Source organism: Nannospalax galili, unplaced genomic scaffold, assembly GCF_000622305.1.
Source record: "Nannospalax galili isolate Female #2095 unplaced genomic scaffold, S.galili_v1.0 scaffold241, whole genome shotgun sequence".
Classification (NCBI taxonomy): Eukaryota; Metazoa; Chordata; class Mammalia; order Rodentia; family Spalacidae; genus Nannospalax; species Nannospalax galili.
Window position 1 is genome coordinate 1,396,549 of NW_008345602.1, and position 23,786 is coordinate 1,420,334.

At 41.0% G+C, this 23,786-nt stretch overlaps 1 protein-coding gene across 3 annotated transcripts in view; it reads left to right on the plus strand.

The window, feature by feature from the left end:
- Positions 1 to 19,812, plus strand: part of Glis3 (GLIS family zinc finger 3) — a 475,006-nt gene extending 455,194 nt beyond the window's left edge. For all 3 annotated transcript variants that reach the window (XM_029567629.1, XM_029567628.1, XM_029567630.1), the window contains 2 exons: positions 14,885 to 15,067; positions 16,001 to 19,812. In XM_029567629.1, the coding sequence (XP_029423489.1) occupies positions 14,885 to 15,067; positions 16,001 to 16,137 (320 nt within the window). In that variant the 3' untranslated portion in view covers positions 16,138 to 19,812. The remainder of the gene's footprint in view (positions 1 to 14,884; positions 15,068 to 16,000) is intronic.
- The last annotated feature ends 3,974 nt before the right edge of the window (positions 19,813 to 23,786 follow it).

Here is a 23,786-nt window from a genome sequence, read left to right on the forward strand (position 1 = left end):
GATTATAAATTGTCATAGGCTTTGCTGAAAAAGTTGTGCTCTATTTACAGAAGAAATGAGCCAGTGCCTATACTTCACGCTTTTTGGATATTATCATCAGCAGTCATAATCAGGAATCATTTTTGGTATCAGTTATGGTGTTATTAAGGCCTCTACAGTACTAAGGACTGATGATTAGATTCCAGAAATCTGTAATTACTCTCATATACTTAATTACTATAAAATTAGCCCACGAACAGTTTTACATAAGTAGCACTTGATAAATTTTGACAGTGCGTTAATTCCAAAAAAAAATAAAGTTAAATTTAGGTGTGTATGTGGGGTGCGGTCAGCATTTCAACATTATGGGGTTTGTGGGAGGGAGTATAAAATGGCCATCTTAAATCAGAATTGCTGCCTGAGTAATGGATTATGGAAATGAATGGTGGGGAATCTATATATGCAATATGAACATCTGAAGTATCAGCACACAGACGTGTGAGAGCACACACCCAATCACATAGATTAAGCCCACCAGATTAATGTGCTCATCTATCAATAAGAATATTAAGGTGACTGAATTGCTAAATGCCAAGTTTTACTCAGGACAGGGAATAAATCATCCCACTGTGCTTTACACATAGTAAGTGCTTAACAATTTTTTTTATTAACTATGAATGAATAGAAAGAAGAAAATGATTTGGGGCCAATGATTTGGCTGACCCTGCGTAGCCGTTATGCTTCGCTGTCAGGTGTCAGGGTCCCCCTTTTCCCTTGGCACTTCCTGCCTATTCTCTAGCTTCCCTCTCTGGATCGGTAGTGTTGACCAATAACCTGAGACCTCTTCCCAAAGGAAATAGAATAATCTGATCCCAAGCTTGGACCATAAGGTACATTCAATATAGGACTCCCTTCCTTCTCCATGAGTGCTTCTGTTTTAAGAGGGTATTTTGAAGCATTTCCAGTGTCCCAGGGATACAAATCCCTTGCTTCAAAAGCATTTTTTGGTTTTCAGTATAGAGTTATGAGGTTACATACTGGATAGCAGCGCAGATCTGCATCTACCAACCGCCATTTCTTCCCTCTGCTTTTCTCTATTGCTCTTTCCCAACTCTGTCACCTGCTACATGTGACAGTCTCCTCTTCTGCTGCTAATCTTTGGTGGAAAAACTTGACCAGTTAGGAGTTGTGTAACATGCACCGTGTCTTCACAGGCATGCTGGGAAAACTTTGGGAGCCCAATTACTAAAGCAACAAGCCTGACTTCCAGACTCTTAGCACTGTTCAGCCACAGCTTAAAGTTGTACTCATTTTTCTATAACAGAAAAGGCTTTACATATTCTTCTCTTTAAGAGTTCTTAGGCTTATAAAGAGCTTAAGCCCCTCCCAGCCATCTGCCTGACCCAATTCCAGGCCCCAAAGGTAATGACTATTTAGAGATCTGTAAGCATTCTTTTAGTCTTAGAAAACACTTACAGAAATGAATATGTGCACATTATTTTTACATATACATGCATGTATATATGCTTTATCACAAAATAGCCCTGTATTTTGCATTTTTGTTGTGTGCAATTAAAAATTAACTTTGCAAAATACATACTTTTACCTTCCAAGTCAGTGTACATAGATGTGTGCCTTAGTTCTTGTAACTGTATAATCTTCACAGACATTCTGTATGTCCCATCGTCTTTTAAAATCATTCCCTGTTTTAATGGGCCTTTTACCTGCTCTGCTCTTCCTAGCACTGCTCTATCAATTTCTTTATGTTCATATATCTACAAATGTTTATATGGATACTTATATACCCCTTATATACTTTCTCAGGAAATGTTTCTGAGGAGAATTTTCTGGATTAATGGGTATAAACATTTTGGAGGTAGATAGGTGCTTCCATAGATGTCTTTACAAAAGTGGCCCAGGTTTAGTAGATTCTAACCAAGAGACATCAGAGACCCATCAACACACACGAGATGTTATTTTAATTGCTGCCAATTTGTACAGCGAAGATGGGTAACTTAAATTTTTTTCTTTGTTTAGCAACACGATTGAACATCTTTATTGTCTTTGCTGAGCACTAAGGGAGGTTTTAATAATAAGGGATCAATGACAGAAACTAGGACTTGGTTTCTACATCATTTAAGTCACCTGCCTGCTCTTTCACCTGCCTGTCAAGTTGTTACTGTTTGCAGGGTAGCACTTTGTTTTTAAATTGGAACTCAAAAATGTATTGAAGAGAAGGAAATATCTAGAAAAAATTCCATTTCATTAGCTATTATGACTTCTCTGTCACAAAATTTAAAAACGCCTTTGGATAAGTGTTTAAGGAACTCTATTATAGATTAAGTGTTTTTTCATTCTCTTGAGAAAGTAATAACAGTTTTTCAGAAGGAAATATCCTTTTTCGTAGTTGAAGCTCAGGACATTTGGCCTCTAGTGAATGGAACTTTGGGGGAAAAAATTGATGATTTTTTTTTTCTTATCACCCTATTTTAAGGGCTGTGCTAACTTCCTAGGGATTGATGTGTTGATTGATAGCTATCTGCGATTCTTTCATTTTTAGTTGCAGTTTTCTTTTGTACATATGATAAACAATTGATAGTTTTAAAGGAAAATGTGAAGAGCAATGGATAAAGCTCCCTTAAATGGGAAAAATGAGGAACTACACTTTGGGAGCATCTGAGTTACTGGTAGCACGTTCCCTGTGTTCATAAAACAGAAAACAAAAAATAGAATCCCAGAAGTGGCCTGATGGGGTCCTGGTTCAGCTTCTCTCAGTGTAGCTCCATGTTACAAAACCATCCTGGCTCCCTTAGAATTTCTTGTTTACCTACAATTGTCAGAGCTCTTTCATTTCAGATCCAGGAATTTTCCCTCTCTAATCAAATTGTTCTGACTAAACCCTCCATTTCATTCTTTTGCAAGGTCTTTGAGAACTAGGCATAAGTTGCAAGTGTGGTGAAGTGAAAACATTTAGGCATTTTTCTAGATGATTGAAGTATAACCACCAGCCCCTCCCATCCTGCATTTCTTCACCAAGCCCAACCTTATGTCACACATCCCAAAGCAAGTTCTCAAATTTCCTCATCATTATGGCAACATGACTCAGGGAATCTGAGTCAGTCTCGTAATTACTCAAGACCCTTTGTATCTATGGATCAGGGCTGACATAGCAGTTTTCTCAACACCAGTGAGGTTCGTGGCAGCCCCTGTATTTATGTTCACATCTGTGCTTTAGAGCTCACTCTTATAGACATTGGTTTGTTTGTTTGTTTGTTTGTTTTTAATCAGTGTATGGTTATCTATATAGAAACCACTCAAGAACTCTTCATTATAATCTTGTGTGGAAAGAAGGAAATTTATTGTTAACCTATTTAGAAATGGAGAGAAAGTAGTTATATAAGTTCTTTAAAGTTGTAATGGTTTCCTGAAAGAATGCAAGATGTTTGGTGAGTGAATTTAATTGCTCAGTTCTCCAATCCACTTTTTCTTTCTGTCTTCAGGTTTCATGGCCTATCTGGCATCCATTAGAAAAGAGTGACTCAGAGCAGCCCCAAGTTAGAGCCTGTCTGAGTTAGCTTTAACTGCCAACTTGACACAACTTAGAGTCACTCGAGAAGGGAGTCCGTTGAGGTATCACCCAAGTCAGATTGGCCTGTGCGAAAGTCTGTGGGAGATTATCTTGATTGTTATTGATATAGGAGGACCCGCTCCCTATGGGCAGCACCATTCCCTAGACAGGTAGGTGGTCCTGGAGTGCACAGGAAAGCTAGCCAAGCATGAGCCTTTGAGTGAGCCACATTAGTCCATGGTTTCTACTGTATTTCCTTGGCTGTGAGTGAATTCTGTGGTCAAGGGTAATGCATGAACTAGCAAGTAGCCTGCCTTCAGGTTCCTGCCTTAGTTTGTGCCTTGACTTCCCTAAATGACATACTGTGACCCAGAAGTGAGAACAAATAAACACTTTTCTCCCCTTTTGTCAGAGTGTTTCATCATGGCAACAGAAACTGAACCAGAACGGAGCCCATCATATTTTGTTTTATCACTTTAGTTATTCTTCTACTTTTAAGAAAATTCACTGATAGAAAGGGAAATCACAGTATTGTCTCAAACTCCAATAAACCACTGAATATAGGGGCCTAATTCCTAATCCTTAAGCTCAGTTGTGTTCCTTCTTGCCATTAATGTTTTCACCAAAAGCTCTAGGTGTGGTTTTATTCATTCATTCATTTATTCTTATATATTCATTTCTTAGTGTTCTTACTACTAAAGCTACATCAATGGAAAACACAAACAAAAATCCATTGCTCTATAGAGCCTGTATTTAATTAAGGAGCAGGTGTTGTGTGTGATATTAGGTAGTAATTGTGTTTCTTTTTTAAAAAATATTTTGTTATCTTTATTTTTATGTGTATGAGTATATTGCCTGCATACATGTAAGTGCACCCATTTGGTGAATTGCTGGTGGACAGCATCAGATCCCCTGGAACTGAAGTTAACAGACTGTTGTTAGGCACCATGAGGGTACTGGGAATCGAACCCGTGTCCTCTGCAAGAGCAGCCAGTGCTCTTAACTGCTGAGCCATCTCTCCAGTTCATCATTATGTTTCTTGACAATTCAAGCAGAGGCTTTGAGCTCAACAGTCAGAATATTCCTTCTGTCAATAGAATCATGTCATCAAGTTTTTGACTACAGGACTTTACACATTTAGGGATGCCTAATGCAAACTTGAATATGAAAGTTTAATGTGCAGTGGAAAGGGATTAAGCAAGAAAGAAAGGCCTCTGTCAGCTGGATGCACTCTTCAGTGTTGACCCCCCAAAGTGGTAGTAGGAAGGTGTCTCAGTGAGTGAGGTAGAGCTGAGATGGAGGATCACAAATTGGATCGTCCACATTGGCAGTCACTGTCCCCAGTTCTGAGAAAGGACCGAATTGACTTCTCTGGTGGCCAGTAGAAAGAGCTGAGAGGGATTCTGAGATCTGGGGACATTTGTCAGGTTTCAAAAACACAATACCCACTCTCTTATCTCAGACACACAGATAGGGATGTCAGTACTCTTTTACCTTCAGCCCAGATTTAATCTCACTCTTGGACTGGAAATGCTGGAAATTTGTATAATCACACACTTGGATTCAGAGATGCAAGGAGTCCCTCTTAGTCAGTAGAGCAGCTGTAATGCAGGGGTTTGTTTACAGCTAGACAACAGAAGTCTAGGCCACAAGATTGGGAGTTAATAGGACTGAGACTTCTGAAGCATTCAAATGAGGTTCTGTAATTTCACCTTGGCCAAGACCTGACATATGAGAGAAAGGCACCAGCGGAGGGAGTCAGGCAAATCATCTTGATATCTGCTCTGAGTGTAATTCAAGGTCACTTAGAGCTCCAAGATTCAGCAGAAAGGATAGTCCAGCCTAAAAGGAAAAGATGGCCTTTGGAAGAGCTCTGATCCCCATTTCAAATGGAATCAGAGCTTTTGACTTTATTGTGATTTCATTTGAAAATTTTCAAATGGTTCTAAATTTGCAAATGATAGTGTAAGCTATTCCTTGTTAAACACACGGGTTTCTGGGCCTTCTTCCAGTGTTTCCGGCTCTCTAAGTCTTCCTTACCCAGGAACATGTGAGTTCAGTAGAACTGCCCAGGTGGGACTAGTGCTGTTAGGACTCTCTGACCTAGTCCCCAAGGAGAGAAGCCAGAGAAGCCATACCCTCCCCTCACACCCAAAGGAAGGGTTTGCCTGTGTCTGGGGAAGTGAATAGTTTTCAACTTCTTTCCTCCTTCCCATCCAAGGAAGTTCAACCATGCTGTATGGCCTGAAAGCTATGGAGAACTAGGCTGACCCTTGTGAAAAGAAGGAGCAGATAAATAAAAATCTTCATTCTTTACCGTATTTCACTTGTTCTGCTTTAGGTCCTAGTACCCCTCAGTCATCAGTACTTATGTTGAACTGAAAGGTTATAGTAAGTATGAATATTTTCTATGTACAATCCCTAGGTCAGTGCTTGTCTCTGAGAAAATTAGTATTCGATTCCTTCCCTCTTTAGAACAGATCTCCAAGTAGCTGATAAAAAAACTAAGCAGATATTCTATGGAAAGGTCGGTGCAAGGGACTGTCAGTAAGAGTCTGGGCTTAGTATGTGGTTGTGTAATTGCTGTTATTCTTTTGCTGCTCATTTGCATTAAGGTAAAGGCTAGATTCATAAGTCATTCCATGTATCTAGTTATTTAGAAACATTAAAATGGTTGGAGGACTTTCCCATTTTTATTTGTGTAGAATAAACCGAGTATCAGTTACAAGGGGAGGCAGTCAACAATCCCTCTGCTTCTGTGTCTGACTATAAATGAGAACATTTGTTTGAACTTTGTACTTCCAAAAGAGAAATGTCAGATGGCTCTGTGAGGAGGATTCTTTCAGTATCTTGATACTAAAGGACCACTTGATTAAGGAATAACTACTTCCTCAGGCTCCCTCTCTGAGAAGACTTACATGGACTCAGACTGAGACCACGTGACCCCTCCCAAAACTACACTTTGATGGTCTTTAGGCACTTTACCAGATGCTTACCTATTGTTGCCCAATTGGCAACGATTCTGTAATCTCATGGTTTACAGAAGGTGCTCAAAGGGAGAAGGTGAATGTCCCTGAAAGAATCGCAGAGAGTAATAGTATTTGAGAAGAAATGAGCAGAGCCAAGGGATGTAAAGATAGTTATCTTACTCTCCTCTTCTGTCCCTTTCTCTTCTTTTCCTTCAAAATTTTTATTTTGGAGACTTCCTTATTGTGACTGAATGGGGAGATTCCTCATCTGCTGTCGGTGATTGTGAGCTGTAACCTAGGCAGGGAAGGTTTGAGCCATCAGGAAGAAGTCAGAAGAAGGATGCCCCATCCTCAGAGTTATTTTTAACTGGTGAACTTCTTCACCTGCTTTGACCCTTGTACCCCCTACAACAGTCATTTAATTCACCAGGAAGCAGAAGCTCTGGATGTAAACAAACCCTTCCCCATTCGACTGTATGACTGCATCCCAGTGCTGAGTACAACCGAGTACTGCACAGTGGGATCAAAGTGTGAGCGGGTTAGCCCGGGATGCTCCATTACTGTGCAGAGAGCTGAGGGCTGTAGGTGTCTCTTCAGTGAAATGATTTCTAGAGAGAAGAATGCCCATCCTTTACCTTATGGTTAGAATAATGTGGGTTTCCTGTCATGCACGTGTTTACTGAGTGTCTACTGTATACCTGTTGCTATTCTAAGTGCTGTGAACACAACAGTAAAAAACCTGGATGAGCCCCATCTAAGTGCTGTGAACACAACAGTAAAAAACCTGGATGAGCCCCGTGCCTTCTGGAACATATTTTTGAGAGGAGAAACTGTATGACATGGAGATCATGATTAATTTTTAAGACTGTTTTTTTTTTAAAACAGTTTTAGATTCACAGAAAAACTTTGTAGGAAGTCCAGCTGGTTCTCAGATAACCCCTCTTTCCTTTTCTTGGACCTGAGTGATAGGAGGTATTTGAAAACTGCTCAGAGGCAGAATGTCAAAGATCTCCAGGGCAATCTATAAAAAGCCATCGGAGTATTAGAAAAGAAAAAATCCCAGGAACCAATGAGAGTTGAATTCTGCATACCCTTTATGTAGCCCTATCTGTAGGGCTCTGGTTGGACCCCTCCCCCGTTCATCACTTGAGCTCATCCACATCACTACATATGCAGCAATCATATGACTAGGGCCAAAATTCTACACTTCCTAAAGTAATCCACAAAATTATAGTCTGCAGAAAAATAATTAGAGTAGTAAAGCTTATAAATACACATCCTTCTTTCCCTTGGCTAGCAAAAAAACATTCCAAAAAAACCAAGAGGCTTCTAGCAAGGCCTCTGCCATTGACCTAGCTCAGTCTTTTATCCAGGTATGAGCTGGTTAGTACTGGCAGGAGGCTGTCCCTACCAAGACTGATCCTCAGCAGAGCGGGGAGGTTGGGGGTCTCCCGTGTAGACCTGTCACCATAGGCAAGGTCAAACAAAGGAAACCATGTCAAGTCTTTGTTTCGGTTCATTCTTTGTATCTTGAATGCACTATGGAGAAAAGAACAACAGCTCTTTCATCTCTGTATGTATCAGTTACAGAGGTGAGGGGTTCAACAGTTCCACTTTAATCTCTGTTTGTAAATGGGAATATCTGTGTGAACTGCCTGCTTCCAAAAAAGAAATGTCAGATGACTATGCAAATAGGACTCTTTAAGGTGTCTTAACACTAAAGTACCACATAAGTAGGGAGTATCTAACTGAAATGTGTATATTATTGGAAGAACAGGCAAAGAAAGATGAAAAGTAATATTTATGGAAAGTGATACTGTGTGTCAGGCAAAAGCCATCGACTGACTTTGAATGATCGCTTTCAATCTCTCTTTCATCTTTGTGATCACCTTATGAGTAGACACTGTCCATCCATTCATTTTACAAAAGTACAACAGCAGCAATGGCAAGCACACACATAAGTCAGCATTTTGCCCAGGGCCCAGGACATGGGGCTCAATGGGAGACACTTACCTACATGTACACGGCTCTAGGTTCCATCTCCAGCACTGCAAAAGTTTTGAAAAGTCAGAGGAATACTTGGATGCTGAGGTTTGAGAAGTAGTGATTGCTCTCAGCATTGCTTCTGGGAAGCCCCTTAAAGGATAATGATGAGCCTGATTAAGTCACACCAGTGAGGAGCTCCTGGTGGCTGTAAGGAGCTCCTGCAGTCCCATGTGGGCCAGGTAGCTATGGGTTGTTATCGTGGTTCAGGCTGAGCCTACCGCAAGCATGCATCTGTCTCTAATCCCAGTGCTATCCATCTAGCACGTCTAGAATCCAGAGTTTAGTGGTTGTTCCTAGTATCACCATCTAGGAGAATAAGAATTCTGTTAGCCAAGCTGTAAGCAAACAAACAAAAACAGTCAGTATACTTCATATTTTAGCACCTTTGCAAGGCACAGACTGCTGGTAGGACTCTTCATCGAGGAAGGTATATAGTTGAATAGAGCCTTCTTTATGACACACCATCACGTTAAAGAATGGAGACCTACCTGTGACGTTCACTCCCCATGTGCATAGTGAGGTAGGCTCATAGTACAGATCACAGAAAATATGTGGCATAATTTTCCCTCTATTGCTGTTGCTTCTAGAAGCAGTGAACACCCTAGAGTTCAGCTTAAAGCAATATTCTTCCTCTTGAGGGTAGGGGGTTGAGTGACTATTGTTTACTTACTAATATATTTATACTCCAGTTCCTTCCAAAATGATTGAAGTGGTGTGTAAGAAACAAACAGATGTAGTCTAATATACTTCCTATTTTGAAGGCCAAAAGACTAAAATAATTTATTGACTTTTATTTAAACTCTTGGTAGATCCTGTGTTTTTCTTACAAGAATGTAATCAGAAACGTTCCTGAAACAAGGTTGGTTAAGTCTGGGAATTCAGATTGATCTAGAGTTACACTGTCTCATACAGTACTATGAACCATGTGTAACTATTTAAATGTGATTTAATTAAAATGGAATAGGAGCCAGTCCTCAGTGCCAGCTACATTTGAATGCTTGATAACCACATATAGCTACTGTGTTGGACAGCACAGATGAACAGCCATTGCCATTCTTAAGGCAAGTTCTTTTGGCCGACACTGTCCTAGACGCCACTTTTTCATTCACCTGTTTAGTCATGCTATTCCTCTCTAACTTCCTCTTCCAGTTGAGAAGGGGATCAGCACCCAGTTTCCTTAGCAGCAGGAGGGACCATGAACTCTGATCTTACCTGTCATCAACAGACATCGGTGACCCTATGTGACAAAGTTTGGAGAAAAACTTTAATTGTGGTACATGATACATGAAGAAATTCACAGCATTATAGAAGAAAATAGGATCCAAATAACTATACATATTTATTTTTAGTCAGCATGCAAAATAATGGATGTCATTATGACATTTCCACACATACGTATCACTGTCCTTGCTCATATTCACTGTCTCCCACTACCTTCTCCCACTCCCCTCCCCCCTCCTCACCGTTAGTCATGTATGTGGTATGTGTTGGGTGGGAGGTGGGAGTGAATTCAAGTTTTGTAGGCATATGCCTGGCCATTTCTGAACTATGTAAATGAATGTAATTTTCTCATTCATTGTTTATATTAATGTTATATTAAAGTTATAACTAGCCCCCAGTCCTTTTATAATTAGAAAAGCAAGTTTGTTTTAAAAAGAAAAACAAGCTTGCCAAAATTGAGGCTAGAAGGAATGATTCTTCTTGATCTTTTAAAAAGCTGCAATTAAGGTAAAATGAGATGAGTTTCAAATCCTTTGTCTTCCATTCCTGGAAGTAAAATAACTTCCAAAATGAAGGAGGGGTGATTTTTGTAAGTAACTGACATTTCTTGTCAATTTGTGTTTCTATATGTGTCCTTGGTCCAACACCATTATCAGTCCTCAAGGACAGATACTATCTTCTGTTTCTCTGGTCACTCCAACAGAACCTGAACCAGCACTTGATAACCATTGCTAACAGACTAACTGGCAGATTGGCTGGCCTTGCCCTCACTTAGGTTTTATGCTCACAGAAATATGTTAACACTTTGCTTTGGGTCTGAGAAGTCATGTTCTTTCCAGATTTGCTGTATGAAATCCAACTACTGGATACAGGAGCCATTCATCAGAAAATGTTAGGCTTTCTCTAGGTTTGTGGCAAGAACCTATTGGAAAATTAAAAAAAAATTTTTTTTGCTTTAATTTTATGGAAATAGTCCTAGGAGGAGGATATGTTAAAACACTTTGATTTGACTAACCACAGCCATCCACGGCGATGTATTTGGCCTCTCTGTTCTAGCTACCTGAAGGGAGGAGTTTAATAAGGAGGAGCTTCTTTTCCTGGGCTCGCTATTAGAGTAATGAAACATATTTGTGGAGATATTCTGGTTTTGACAGGTTCTCAAACCAGATCTGTCTCATTTGTTCTCCCCCTTAAGTCCCAGATGGAGCCCAGAGTGCTGGGTTGAATATCACAGCGTGTATTTTACCACATCACACACCTTTTAAACTTACACACATCACAGCACCAGAATGCAAACTGAAGGCGTGTGACATTTCTGCTCCCTCTCAGAAATTGCAGAGACGATAGGAAAAAGAATGAATCCGTTTTCACAAAAGGCCAGTGAGTGTCTCTGTCATTGCACCTGAATGAGTGATGTTCCTGTTCGTAGAGCCGTGGGAGCTCAGTGAAAAATGCCTTCTCTTCTTGGAAGGGTAATATTACACTAAGGAGGGATGTGAAGGGATTTACGGTGACAAATTTGAACAGAGCCAGCATGGAGCTATAGATAGTGCATGTCTGTTTTACTCAGGAGACAGCATATTCTAATGGACCATGATAGCCACTTCTTCTTGAAGGATATGCCACGTTTACATGTGCCTGATTACCAGGTACCCAAAGTCAAGATCAGTCTAAGGGACCACCCAAACCACACAGCTCAAATTTCTGGTTCTTTAAAACCACTTGGACTTGTTGCTGTTTGGAACCCCACTGCAGCAGATGGCGAAATCATGACACATGTCACTTAGTTGTCAGATGTAGGAACCAGAGCTCATGTCTCCAGTGGGCCAAGAATGTTCCATAATGTTGGATGTTTTTGGAACACTGGCTGTTCTTGCAGAAGATCCAGGTTTGAATCCCAGGACCCACATGGCAGCTAATAACTGTCCATAACTCCAGTTCCAGGGGATCCGATTCCCTCTTCTGTCCTCCATGGGCACTGCATGACACGGGTTCACTTATGCACATACAGGCATAACACTTCTACACATAAAATAAAAATTAATAAATCAAAAAAATATATACATATAAATCAAATCCTAATTCCCAAATGGGATTTACACATGACTATTATAAGTCCATTCATATATTTGATTAATAAAGACTTCTTATCTTTCTGAAAAGTTAATTTCCTTTAATCAAGCTTATCTTATTTCAAGAACTACATTATAGTAGAAAGTAATTTTACTTATTTAGCAAACATACATAAATTATATCAAGATATATAAAAACATAATTGTATTATCAAATTATATGATATGTAAATAACATGTAATTTTAATAACTCAGTGAGATGTAGTTACTACAGTTAATCCCATTTTATAGATTAAGAAACTGAGACACCAAGAGACTAAAATCATTAATCAAGACTATGCAGTTGGTATGTAATTGACGAAAGATTTGAATCCAGGCAGTCCGACTCCATAGTACATATTCTTCACCCTATTAAAATCAGAGAAAACTGGAGCAGGAGAATTGACTTAGTGGGTAAGACCACTTGCTCCTCATGCAGAGGACCCAGGTTTGTTCCCAGTGCCTATGTGGCAGCTCACAACCATCTGTAACTCTAGCCCCAGGATTTGGTGCCCTCTTCTGGCCTCCCTGGGAATCAGCACATATATTAATATATAAAAAAAATAAAAACAGATAAATCTTTTTTTTTTAATCTAGGAAAACATAGGGGCAAAATAAAATATCCAGAGACAACCAAAGATGAAGTACTTTGCCATATTTATCCTATGTTTAACCTTCCACATAACTGATCTTTCATAATATTCAACACTATTTCTTGCCTTTTTAAAAAAGATAACTGAACCATATTGTTAAACATGCCTGATTAACACTGTTTCAGGAATTTTAATATGCCCATCATGGAAGACGGCCACTCTCTGGTCTAACCATTCTCTTGAGTTTGGCCATTTGACCTCTGGTTAGGGTAACATATTTAGTGTTGAAATGGCTGTCTCTAAGTAGAATTTACACTCTTTAGAATATTCTTTTAGGATTTCTTCTTGGAAGTAAAGTTCAAGAGTATGACTACTTCAGTATACTTTTAGTTAGAGGCGGTCAGATGGTTCACCCAAAGAACTGGAAAGTGGAATAACACTAAATAGCAGTACCTTCTTCACCAGTAAACACTAGCTCTAAGAATGGTTCTGAGAAATCTTGGCCAATGTAATAGGTAGACTATAGCATGCTCTTGTTTTCATTTCTATTTCTTCATTAATTGAGGGCTTACTTACTTCCTTTTGGTAATTATATGAGTATTTGTGAGTGCTTTGTTTGCATCCTTTGCTGGTCTTTCTTAAAAGCATGCAAAAGCCATTGGGAATAAAAAACAGAAATCATAGTTTCCTATTCTTCTCTGCTTGGGCATGGACTTTCCATAGGTGTTTTCTTAGTCTAAACTGACTATGATAGACTCTTCCCAAACCTTACGCAGATGTTATCTTTTGATCCTTATAAAATATATATAAATATTATTCTACTGTGGGTATGCCCTGTGCATAAATCTGCATTTGATCTCTGTCTTGGATCATAAGTTTCTACTGGGCGGGTCTGTGTGTTTATGAGCAGGTAAACACATTCTTTGGTGACATTTCCAGAAACTTTAGAATAGCCCTCAGCCAAGGTGAGCCAAGCATTTAATAGCCTGCTTGAAATTCCAAATGAGAAATAAGAAGAGTTTTCAGTACAGTAGGGTAGATGTGCCAGGGTTCCCTGGTTTTAAAGAAAGCTAAGAAGAACAAATCAGCACCACTTAACCCACTGACAGGGCCTCACATTTCTTTAATAAAGCACAGAGCCTTCAAGTCTTAAGAGGAGGCCGCTCTGATGGTAGAAGGCATGCAGGACCAAGGCTCAAAAGTCCATGAATTGGTTCTGCATTCTCCATGAGTTAGTGTTTGCAGAAGGAATTCTAGAGCACTTCCTTTACTGATCCCCTCAATTTTTCCGTTAAAAAACCAGAATAGTAATATCAATAATAACTGACATTTCTAAAGCACTTTAGAACATTATAAAATGACTTTTTTATCCAGTGACTCAGTTAATCTGCACAATGGTCTTGCGAAGTGGACAACGTCATTCACATTTTACAACTGAGGAAACAGATACAGTGGAAAGCAGCCGAGCCACAGCTCTCGTCAAGAGTGTGGAAAGGCGACTGCGTCATTATATTTTACATATTACACTCTCAGAAGATAATCCATTGATACACACTTATCATGAAGTAGAGAGGAAAAAGGTAAAGAATCATGGAAGATTGAGAGGCTCATAGAAAAGAATCACATGGGAAATCAAGAAAAATACCATTGAATGGGAAAAATGGAGGGGAGAAATGAAATAGAATTATCAAAGGGTTCGTGCTTATTTTCAAGCACTGAGGTATCTTCCCTCATTTATATATTATACTATCTATTCACTTCCATTTTTCTCACTAAAAGGATTAACAACAGTAATAGTGAAGTAAGTTGCAGTGTGTCCATCCATAGGGTACTGTGCACCTATTTAAAATCACGAGGAAGATTTAAGGGTTGAAAAGATGGACAGGTAGATCTATGCTGCTTTTCTATGGTGGGCCTTGTTAAGAGCAATCTGTAGGTTTTTGTCAAGTGGAAACATATATATATATATATATATACACATATGTATACACACACATGGTATATGATATTAAGAAAGATGCATGCATATCCTAGTGGAAGAGCGTGGTATATTTGCTCTGAAATATATGTATTACAGGTAGGTAGCTAGGACTTGGGAACTCAGACCAACTGGGAGGAGAGACTAGGCAGGTAGGACGTAGTGTTGGTCATATGAAATACTGTTGAATTATCCCTGAAATGTTTCTTGTCTTTACTCCCCCCGCCAACCTTCTGGCAGCCCCTCTGCATTTGCTCTAAAACTGCCCCAGCCGCCAAGCCTGGAATGCTAAGGTTATGAACTTCAGGCCAGCCATGCATTCCCAGTGTGTGCTTAGAGGACTTCACAGGTGTTCTGAGACATATAGGCATTTTGTCCTACTAGACTGAAGTAGCTCATTGCAACACTTGTATTTCAGGGTTTTATGGGCAGCTGCAGACCTTCTGCCCACCACATTACCCCGATTCCCAGAGAACTGTGCCGCCCAGCAGCTCCTGTAGTGTGGTGCCTTCCTTCGAGGACTGCCTAGTCCCCACGTCCATGGGCCAGGCTGGATTTGACGTTTTCCACAGAGCCTTCTCGACACACTCAGGCATTACAGGTGGGTATCTAGGACTTAGGAACTCAAACCAACTGGAAGGAGAGACTAGGCAGGTAGGACGTAGTGTTGGTCATATGAAATATTGTTGAATTATCCCTGAAATGTTTCTTGTCTTTACCTCCCCCGCAACCTTCTGGCAGCCCCTCTGCATGGGGGCCAGCCTCCTTCTCTCTCTCTCTCTCTCTCTCTCTCTCTCTCTCTCTCTCTCCACATCCCTGCACACACATGTTCACATGTGAGTGTACATGTATTTATCTCTCTCTCTCTCTCCCTCCCTCCCCCCCCGCCATTTCAGACTGTGGCTGGTCCTTCCAACAAGTCTCCCTAAGTCACCTCCTCATCTTCGCCATTCTTATCTCTAGGAATTGCCTGCTGAATCTGAGTGATATAAAATATGCCGCTTTCTAACTGAAATACCTTAACTAGTTCCAGTCATGTAGAGAACAAACTCTCCTCTCTGTAAAGCATTGAAACCCTGTGACTTCTGAGCAATCCAAATGCCTGCACATATTTTCCTACATTTTGTTCTTATCCTGACCCATACTCAACTCTCCTGACCCCACATCCTCCTCCCTCTCTGCCTTAGCTGTTCCCTCCTTCTGGAATATTCTTTCATTTTCCATCGGTGGATCCCACTCTTTTTTGTGACTCACCTGTCACCCCCTTTTTGAGACCATCCTCATACCTCTCTAGAATGCTTTGCTTTTACCTCCCCTAAGGCTGAATTTCGTGTTGCCACATTTTAGCTAGTTATCTGCAAGCTAGCCTCCTTCCCCACTTAGTTCCTTAAGGATGGACCCGCTAGAAGGTTGAAGCCCCAGTTACTGCCCCCTTAGTCTGTAGCTAGCATCTGGTCACTTAGCATTGCTGCACTCTATGGCCACTGTGGCTGCATAATGCGGGGACTGACTGCCTGTGTTCTTTCTCTTCCAGTGTACGATTTGCCTTCAGGTTCTTCAAGCCTCTTTGGGGACTCTCTTCGCAGTGGGCCTGAAGATACCCCGTTCCTGCAGATCAGCGCTGTGGACCGCTGTCCTAGCCAGCTCTCCTCTGTCTATACTGAAGGCTAAAAGCTTCCCTGGCCTCAGCTGCACATGCAGGGCCTCTGAGTCCCTTGCCACCTCTTATTTTCATATTCTCACAAGCTGTTTGAAAGATGTCAACCAAATCTTTGGAGGCTGCAGGGTCACTAGGTCTTTGGAAGGCAGAAAGGATGGCAAGGGCTGGCTTTGCAGGAATGTTTGCACTTGCTTCTTTTTCTCTCCATTTGCTGGACCTGGTAACCAGTAGGACTGTATTTCAAAGGGAATTTAGAGTGTCACTCTACTGGATATCTGTTACTTCCTGACTGTCATCTCTCAAAGGACACCAATGAACGTGCACAAGAACAAGGGGTAACACTTGCTGAAGACTCCAAAGAAGGAAGGACAGCCCAGTTACCAGAGATGAAGTGTGCGCTGCCTTACCGGGGTTTTTCCTCCTGACTGGGCAATGCACAGTCATGCACAATGAGGGAAATCCGTGTCCAGAGCATGGTGTGGTTTCAACTCTTAAAACTGGCTTTCCAGCTTGTCTTACATACCCTCATGCTAACCAGTTGCTTTGTGATGTTCCTCCAATGACAAAATAAGGTTTTATATTTGGCAACCTACTTTGTTTTTGGATTTTAAAGACTTACTATTTACATCTACTTTTAAAGGAAAACATATTTAAAGGTTTGTTCTTTGGGTGGAAATCATTACCATTTTAATTATCCCAAATACATATATTTTGTCACAGCTGTAGCTCTGCCAGGCCTCAACCCTGAAATGTTAGTTTTGCAGTTATCTGAGGGAAACAGAATGGTTATGCGTGTACACACACACACACACACACACACACACACACACACACGTCCACTCCCAGTATTGTAGCAAGAACTCTCATGTATTGACTGCTCAATGACTCCACCCTGAAAATCCTGTTAGTTAAATGGTTCATGCATTGCCTCTGGTCTGGTGCTATACCTGGGACAGACTGGGAGACATGAAAGTCGGCACACATGGAATCGTATGTGGGGTTTTCTTCAGAAATCAGCGATGCCTGCTGCCCAGTTACTTTACATGGCCTCTGTGCGGTTCCTTGAGAGGCTCCCCTCTTTTGTCACTGTTGATGCCCTGTACACACATTCCTCTACACTGCTCCCTCTCTATTTTTCGCATCTTTCTCACCTTCCTGACAATTTGGTTTTCTGGAACTCTGGTTGAAAGCCTAGAATTTTTCACAGAACATGTAGCCGTTTTTTCAATCAGGCTTGAATAAGAAGTCGTTTTTCAGTAAATCCTTCAGAAAAAAGATCCAGTGTCCTAGAGCACTAGCTATACAAATTGGCCAAACTCCAAAAGATCTGGTCAGTTCCAACATTCTAGTTTACTCACATTTCAGGTTCTTTTTTCTCTTTAAAATTGCTTTTGGACAGAAGTGAAACACTTTATGAGAGTGGGATAGTTGTCACCTTCAACAAGACAGTTGATCAGCTTAGTGTCAGACTTTGAGGTTCTCTGATAGTTTGTATCCCAGCAGATGGACCCTTGAGTCTGGCCCCCCAGTCAGGTTCTACCCGTTTCCACTGTTCAGGTAGAATGTTCCAAGATGCCACAGAATGAGGTGGATAAAGAACCAGTGTGGGTTCTATTCTTACAGAGCATTGGTTATCTAGTGTTGTGGAAGAGGCTGTGTTCTTGAGAAAGCTATCATGCAGACACCTGAGTCTGCAAAAATTTAAATTCCCACTTTATAAAAATCTGCTGTGTGTTAAAGAAGAAAGCACATCAGGATTGCTCTACAGGTGAGCTCTAGGGCTGCTAGAAACTGTCATCCTTCTTGTAGACCTTGGGTGTTGTTTTACATGGTCTAAGCAAGGACACACGCATGCTACACTGGTTTAGTCAATAGGAACCTTCATGTGTCCTCTGTCATACTCTAGAAAAAAATGAAGACCTTGCTCTATTCGGAGAAATGTCTATCTATTCTTAAACCCTGAAGCTTTTACAAGGAACGCCAAACATATCTGATTTGAATGATAAGAAAGAACATGTGAAAAGTCACAGTTTTGCAGGTAAATTGTGAACTCTACCTTGTGGCTTTATAAAAAATAGAAGGAGAAAGGGAGGACAGAGCAAGAGAGAGAAGCTCAGAAACCACACATGGCATCTTCCTCTTAGGTGGAGAGGCGATGTTGTGAGCCAGGCTCTGGTCTCGTGGTAGCCTCTGACATGGTGCCTCTCCTGCTGGAGGGATCCAGGGATGACGAGGTGGCATCAGCACCACCCCTCCTTGGCAGAACCTTCAGGACCTGCCCCAGAGGGACATTCATGCTGTCAGAGGGATCTGCTGTGAGCTCAGCCCAGTACAGCCCCTCTCAGGCTCTCCAGTATTTCCTGATGGCCAGTGGTCTGAGGCCTCGAGTTATACACATCCAGAATCCTTCAGATTATTCGAGCTGTCACTAGATTCTAGAATTTCTCCTCAGCTTAAAATGTGTCCCTTGCTTACTTTGTCCTACATTCTTTCACCAGTGTATCATAGCAATGAAAACAGAGCTTCAGACATCATTCCCTTCTGCTCCCAGGCCTTTTTTGTCCTGATATGTAACCATTTTCATAAACATCCAAACAGAAACTCATTCACCTTTAAAAATAAAACCACAAACAATAATAAAAACTGGTGCCTGTGAAAACGCACAGTTCAAAGCCAATTATCCCATTACATTAAAAACCAGAAAAAAAAATCAGCATGTTAGAGACATCTCACTGCTTTATCCGTTGTCACAAGTCCCCAAGGAACTGTGTCAAAGCACGAGTTGCAATTTAGCCTCTGATTGGCATTTAAATATAATTTAAACAGTCACTGGTCCTGTGAGGTATGTTCTCTTACGCACATGTCTACCATGCGGTGAAGGTGATTCTAAATTTGAAAACGAGGTGTTCAGTAGTCCACAGCATGGTGTCCATTGAGCACAGTGTCCACTGAGTGCTGTTTGTGTCCAGTCTTAAAGCTACCAGCTGACAAGCATACTAGTCACTAAGGCCAGTTTTGAATGGGACTTACTCTTTTCCTCCCCATCACAGGACTTTAACTTCCCAGTTGCCTTGAGGTATTGACAGTAGCCACCAGAGTGTTCAGTTTCATTATTTGGTATTTTATTTGACTGTTTGGGTCAATGTTACTTTATAGCAGCATTTCTCAATGGCACTTTTTGTTGGTGATAGAGAATTTCAGCAGTTCCTTTTCTTTTGCTGTGGATAAAGTAAAAAAGTAAGGAAAGGAAAGAGAAGAAAAACCAAACTCATAGGAGAAATGGTGAGTGTAGGAAAAAAGAGATTTATTTTGTACAGACAGTGAAGCATCCTCTATAATGTTGCTGACATAAAGCACTTTGGGGGGGGTGGAAATCTGTTTTCCATAAATCACACAGGCTCTTGTACATAGTTCCGTACACTCACGTAGAGAAATGAGCTGCGTATATCATACTGGATATGGGGCCGATTTTACTGTAGAGGCACATCTGGTGCTTATTGTCATAAATCTTTTAAAGAATTAGGTACACTTTTTTCTATTAATATGTATAGTTTTGCGATTTGTCACAGTTATGTTTCATATAATCATAAGTTATTTTGTCTTGTTTCATGAAGTCCTTTTTTTTATGTCAAAAGTAAAATGAAGGGATTATGTACTTGGCACAGAATAAAACTGGAAACAGAGGATGCCCTCTCGCCTGGAGTCCTCCTTCAGCGTCGCTTTAAAACACAATGGCAACCAGTGTTTGTTTGTTTGTTTGTTTTATTGTTCTGTTTTGTTCTGTCACCAGCCTCAGCTGTATTCGGGATGGTAATTATAATTAAAAGCAGATTGGGGAGGGGGGATGTCCAAGGCCAGCTTTAAAATGCCGCATTGCTTTGGGCCAGAGCTGCAGCCTGGATTTAATTATAGATATGAGGACGAAATGGCAGCAAAAATGAATGTCTCCCCGAATCCTTTACATGTTGGGAGTGTCCATAAATAAAACATGAAGTTTTATTTCATCACATTTAATTAAAGCTTTTATACATGTTTTATTGGTTATTCTATTAATCTGCTTCACAAACTGGATAAATGTGTGCGAGGGCTGTGGGTTTATTTGTGCCTTTTCAATGTAGTGCTACATTGTGTTATAGAAATGCCCCTAGTACTCAGCTACCCCAGGTGCTGGGGCTCCAGCTTGCTAGTATCAGGAGAAGTGGCTTTTCAGCCCTATTTTTCTAAAACCTTGCAGAGAAAAAGTCCTACAGCATCAGTGTCTTTGAAGGAACGGAATCCTTGATACCTGGTGGGAGCCTCCTGCCCTGGGATCCTGCCCTGGGATCATTAGAAGACCACCTCACCCTTTAGTGTGCTGTCTCATCTGCCCTAATACATGAGGGAGGATGTTGAACTTACAAGATTTCCTGTCTCAGCTGGGAAGCCTGGCACCTGCCTGTGATCCCAGCCCTTAGGAGACAAAGGTAGGATTGTAAAGTTGAAGCCACACTCAGCTATTAAAAAATGAAATGACTTGGGCTAGAGCAGATCTTGTGTATGCTGCCACCACTGCTGTGAATTCATATGTAAACTACCCTGTTGTGTCCACAAAGCAGTCATCCCAGTATGGAGGAGATAGGTGGGTATGAATCCATCCCCTAGCTAGGAGCAATTGGCAATTGGTAGCTGCTGGGAGAAGGAGTCAGTTTTCTTTAAGGGTGGGGCCCCTGATAGGTTGACCACACGCCCAAGGGTTTAATGGGTAACCCAAATTGGACTCACTGAGCTTTTAAAAAAAAATGAGAGCACAAAGTTGGACAGGTAGGGATGGGAAGAGTTGGGGGAATGAAGATGATCGAAATACATAATATGAAATTCTCAAAGACATAACAAAATGTTTTTCTGAATAAAATGAAATATACCTTCCAAAGAGCATGATAGAAACCTGGCTTGCTCACTATCTTTTGAAGACATGAGAATGATTTTTAAGGAAAACGAGAGAGTAAAAGACAGTGACAATAGCCGGATACCTTGTTGGGTTCTTTGAGGTCAGGGAACAGGCACTGTTTTGTGTCAAGGTCTGGAAGTAGAAGTGACACTGACAGACAGGATGTGAGGAGTTCCCCAGCTTCCTAAAGCCAACAGCTGCTACAGATAGGACTTGGCCAACCCTGTGGAGGATAACTTGGTGTGGTAAGTAGGAGAGCTAAAGGTGGGTAGATCCCAGGGCCCAACAATTCCACTCTACAAACAGTCTGACATCAAGGAAACCTCAGATACAAAAGGGTGATAGCAATGTTGTTCACAGTACTTCTGAACTGGAAATGATCCAACTGTCCACTGACAGTAAAATGAATGAATCGGTGAGCCTTGCCTAAGTGACATAGTGAATGGCAGATGGGAAAGGAAGTGACAGGACTATAGCCACATAATAGCCTCACAAACTCCATTAAGAGAAACACATACAAACATGAATATTCAGTGTTACTTTACAAAACAAGCCAAATTCAACAACATGGTTTAGGTGGTAGCTTGATAAAGAACAGCCAGGAAATCTCACAAAGGCCTGGCTCTGGCTGGGAAGAGCTGTTGGGACACTGCTGGGCTACTGAGGGACAATGTTTTATCTCTTGATTCAAATGTTAGGGTACCCAGGTGTTTGCTTTATAATTATTTCACTGTGCATATATATTTTATAGTTTCTACTTCAGATAACAGAGAGACTAAGTCTTTCATCCTCTGCTCCTGGGGTCTGTAAACTGCTTCTGCAAAGAGCCAGATGGTGTATATTTTATATTTGGAGGGATATCTGGACTCTCTTTCACCTACTCAACTCTGTCACCACAGCTCAGAGCAGCTGTAGACAACATGTAAAAGAGCTGATGTGGCTGTCTTCCAATAAAACTTTATTTACAGATGCAAATCTGAATTTCTTCTCATTTTTGCATGTCATAATTTTTTAAACTTTCCAACTACTTTGAAAGGTTTTTAAAAAGTATTCTTAATCCATAGGTTGTACAAAAACAAGAGACAGCTGACAGGGGCAGAATTTGGCCTGTGGGCCATAGTGTGCTGACCCTTGTCATTTAAAAGACCATCTCCAGCCCATCCCATAAGAGCCACTCAGAGAAAGGATAGGAGCCACTCTGGTCGCTCTTCTGCTACCTCGGGTCCTGTTCCTAGAGGAAATTCATGAGTCCCATTGATTTAGCTTTTCTTTGTTTAAATCCTGGGTTTTGCTCCCCGGGATACAGTTGAATGCTGAGAGCCTGGAGTGCCATTTGACTTTATCTCTGGATTTAATGTTTTTAATAAAAGAAACTGGGCATACAGAAATCTGTGAGGGTTGGAAAATGAGCACCCATTCTTCCCAAGCTAACCAAATATTTGCTGGATCTTGGCAGCCATAGCCAACCTTTCTCCTCTGAAATGCTGAGAGGTTATAAGTAATGGAAGACTTCATTTTTCTCAGGCCACAGCTCTTATGAGAAGCTGGAACTGCCTCAAACCCTACAGGGAAAAGACAGTCAATGGTGCCAGCGAGGGAGGGGGCTACAGCTTGGTGGTAGAGCACATGCTCTGCACAAGCAAAGCTCTGGGTTCTATTAGTAGGAAGTAGTAGCAGAGAGTGCAAGTAGTTCTGATGGTCAGCCCTAACCAGGTGGACAGAGCAGATGAACACTCCAAGACCCCTGCTTACCCCCTGGTTTTCCATAATGCCTAGCATCCTAGCTTTAGAACACGGGCTTGACAGCTCTGACAAACTAGAGGAGAAATATACCTACAGAGGGAAATAAGACTGAATTTACACAGGCATAAAGGTATGCCTTTCTTTTTGTCTCTAGCCTGTGGCAAAATTGGTACTTTCAAAAATATGGGTTTTGGCCTGGCTTTCCTGCTGGCTAGTAGGGCCCAGACCTTTGAAGACCACCTAAGAGCACCTGACTCAGCCTCTGATGGATGAGCTTCCCAAATTGCACTGTGCCTATTCCCTGCTTTGGGACCATCAGCAGTCCCTCCCACTGCTGCAGGGTTTACAGTTCCCTGCTGACTAGTAGGGACCAGTACATCCACCTCCCAACTCCTCCCCTTGGACCTTGGCATTATGCATCTGAGGCTTCTGAAGTGCTCCTGACTAGTGAGGCCCAGTTGCTTCACCCTCCTGGAGAGCCCCTGAGTAACCTGACAGGAGCTATCTGATCCCTCCAATATAAAATCCAAAGAGAGAACCTGAAGTCTAGACCAAACAGTTTTTCATAACCAATCAGAAAGCAACCAAGGTACATCAATAATATAAACAGAACCAGACCAACTCAACAAAGGAAGCTTTGAATTTCATACCAGAATCACAACAAAAGAAATCCACATGCCAAAACCACCACAAAAAATAATATGAAAAATCAAAAGAACATGTTCCCACCAAACCACCATTGTAGAGTTCTATAGAAGAACTCTACAATGAGAACCCCCTAGAGATAACCCAGGACACAGAATTAAAAAAAAATCATAAATATGATCAAAGAATTCAACAAGTTTAAAGAACACACAGTCAAGTCAAAGAACTAAAAGAAGATAGTGATAAACTTCTGATTGAATTCACAGAGAGATAGAAATATTGAAAACTCAGCCTGAAATGAAGAAGGAAGTGAAAAACTCAATAAACTGATTTGAAAAGACAAGA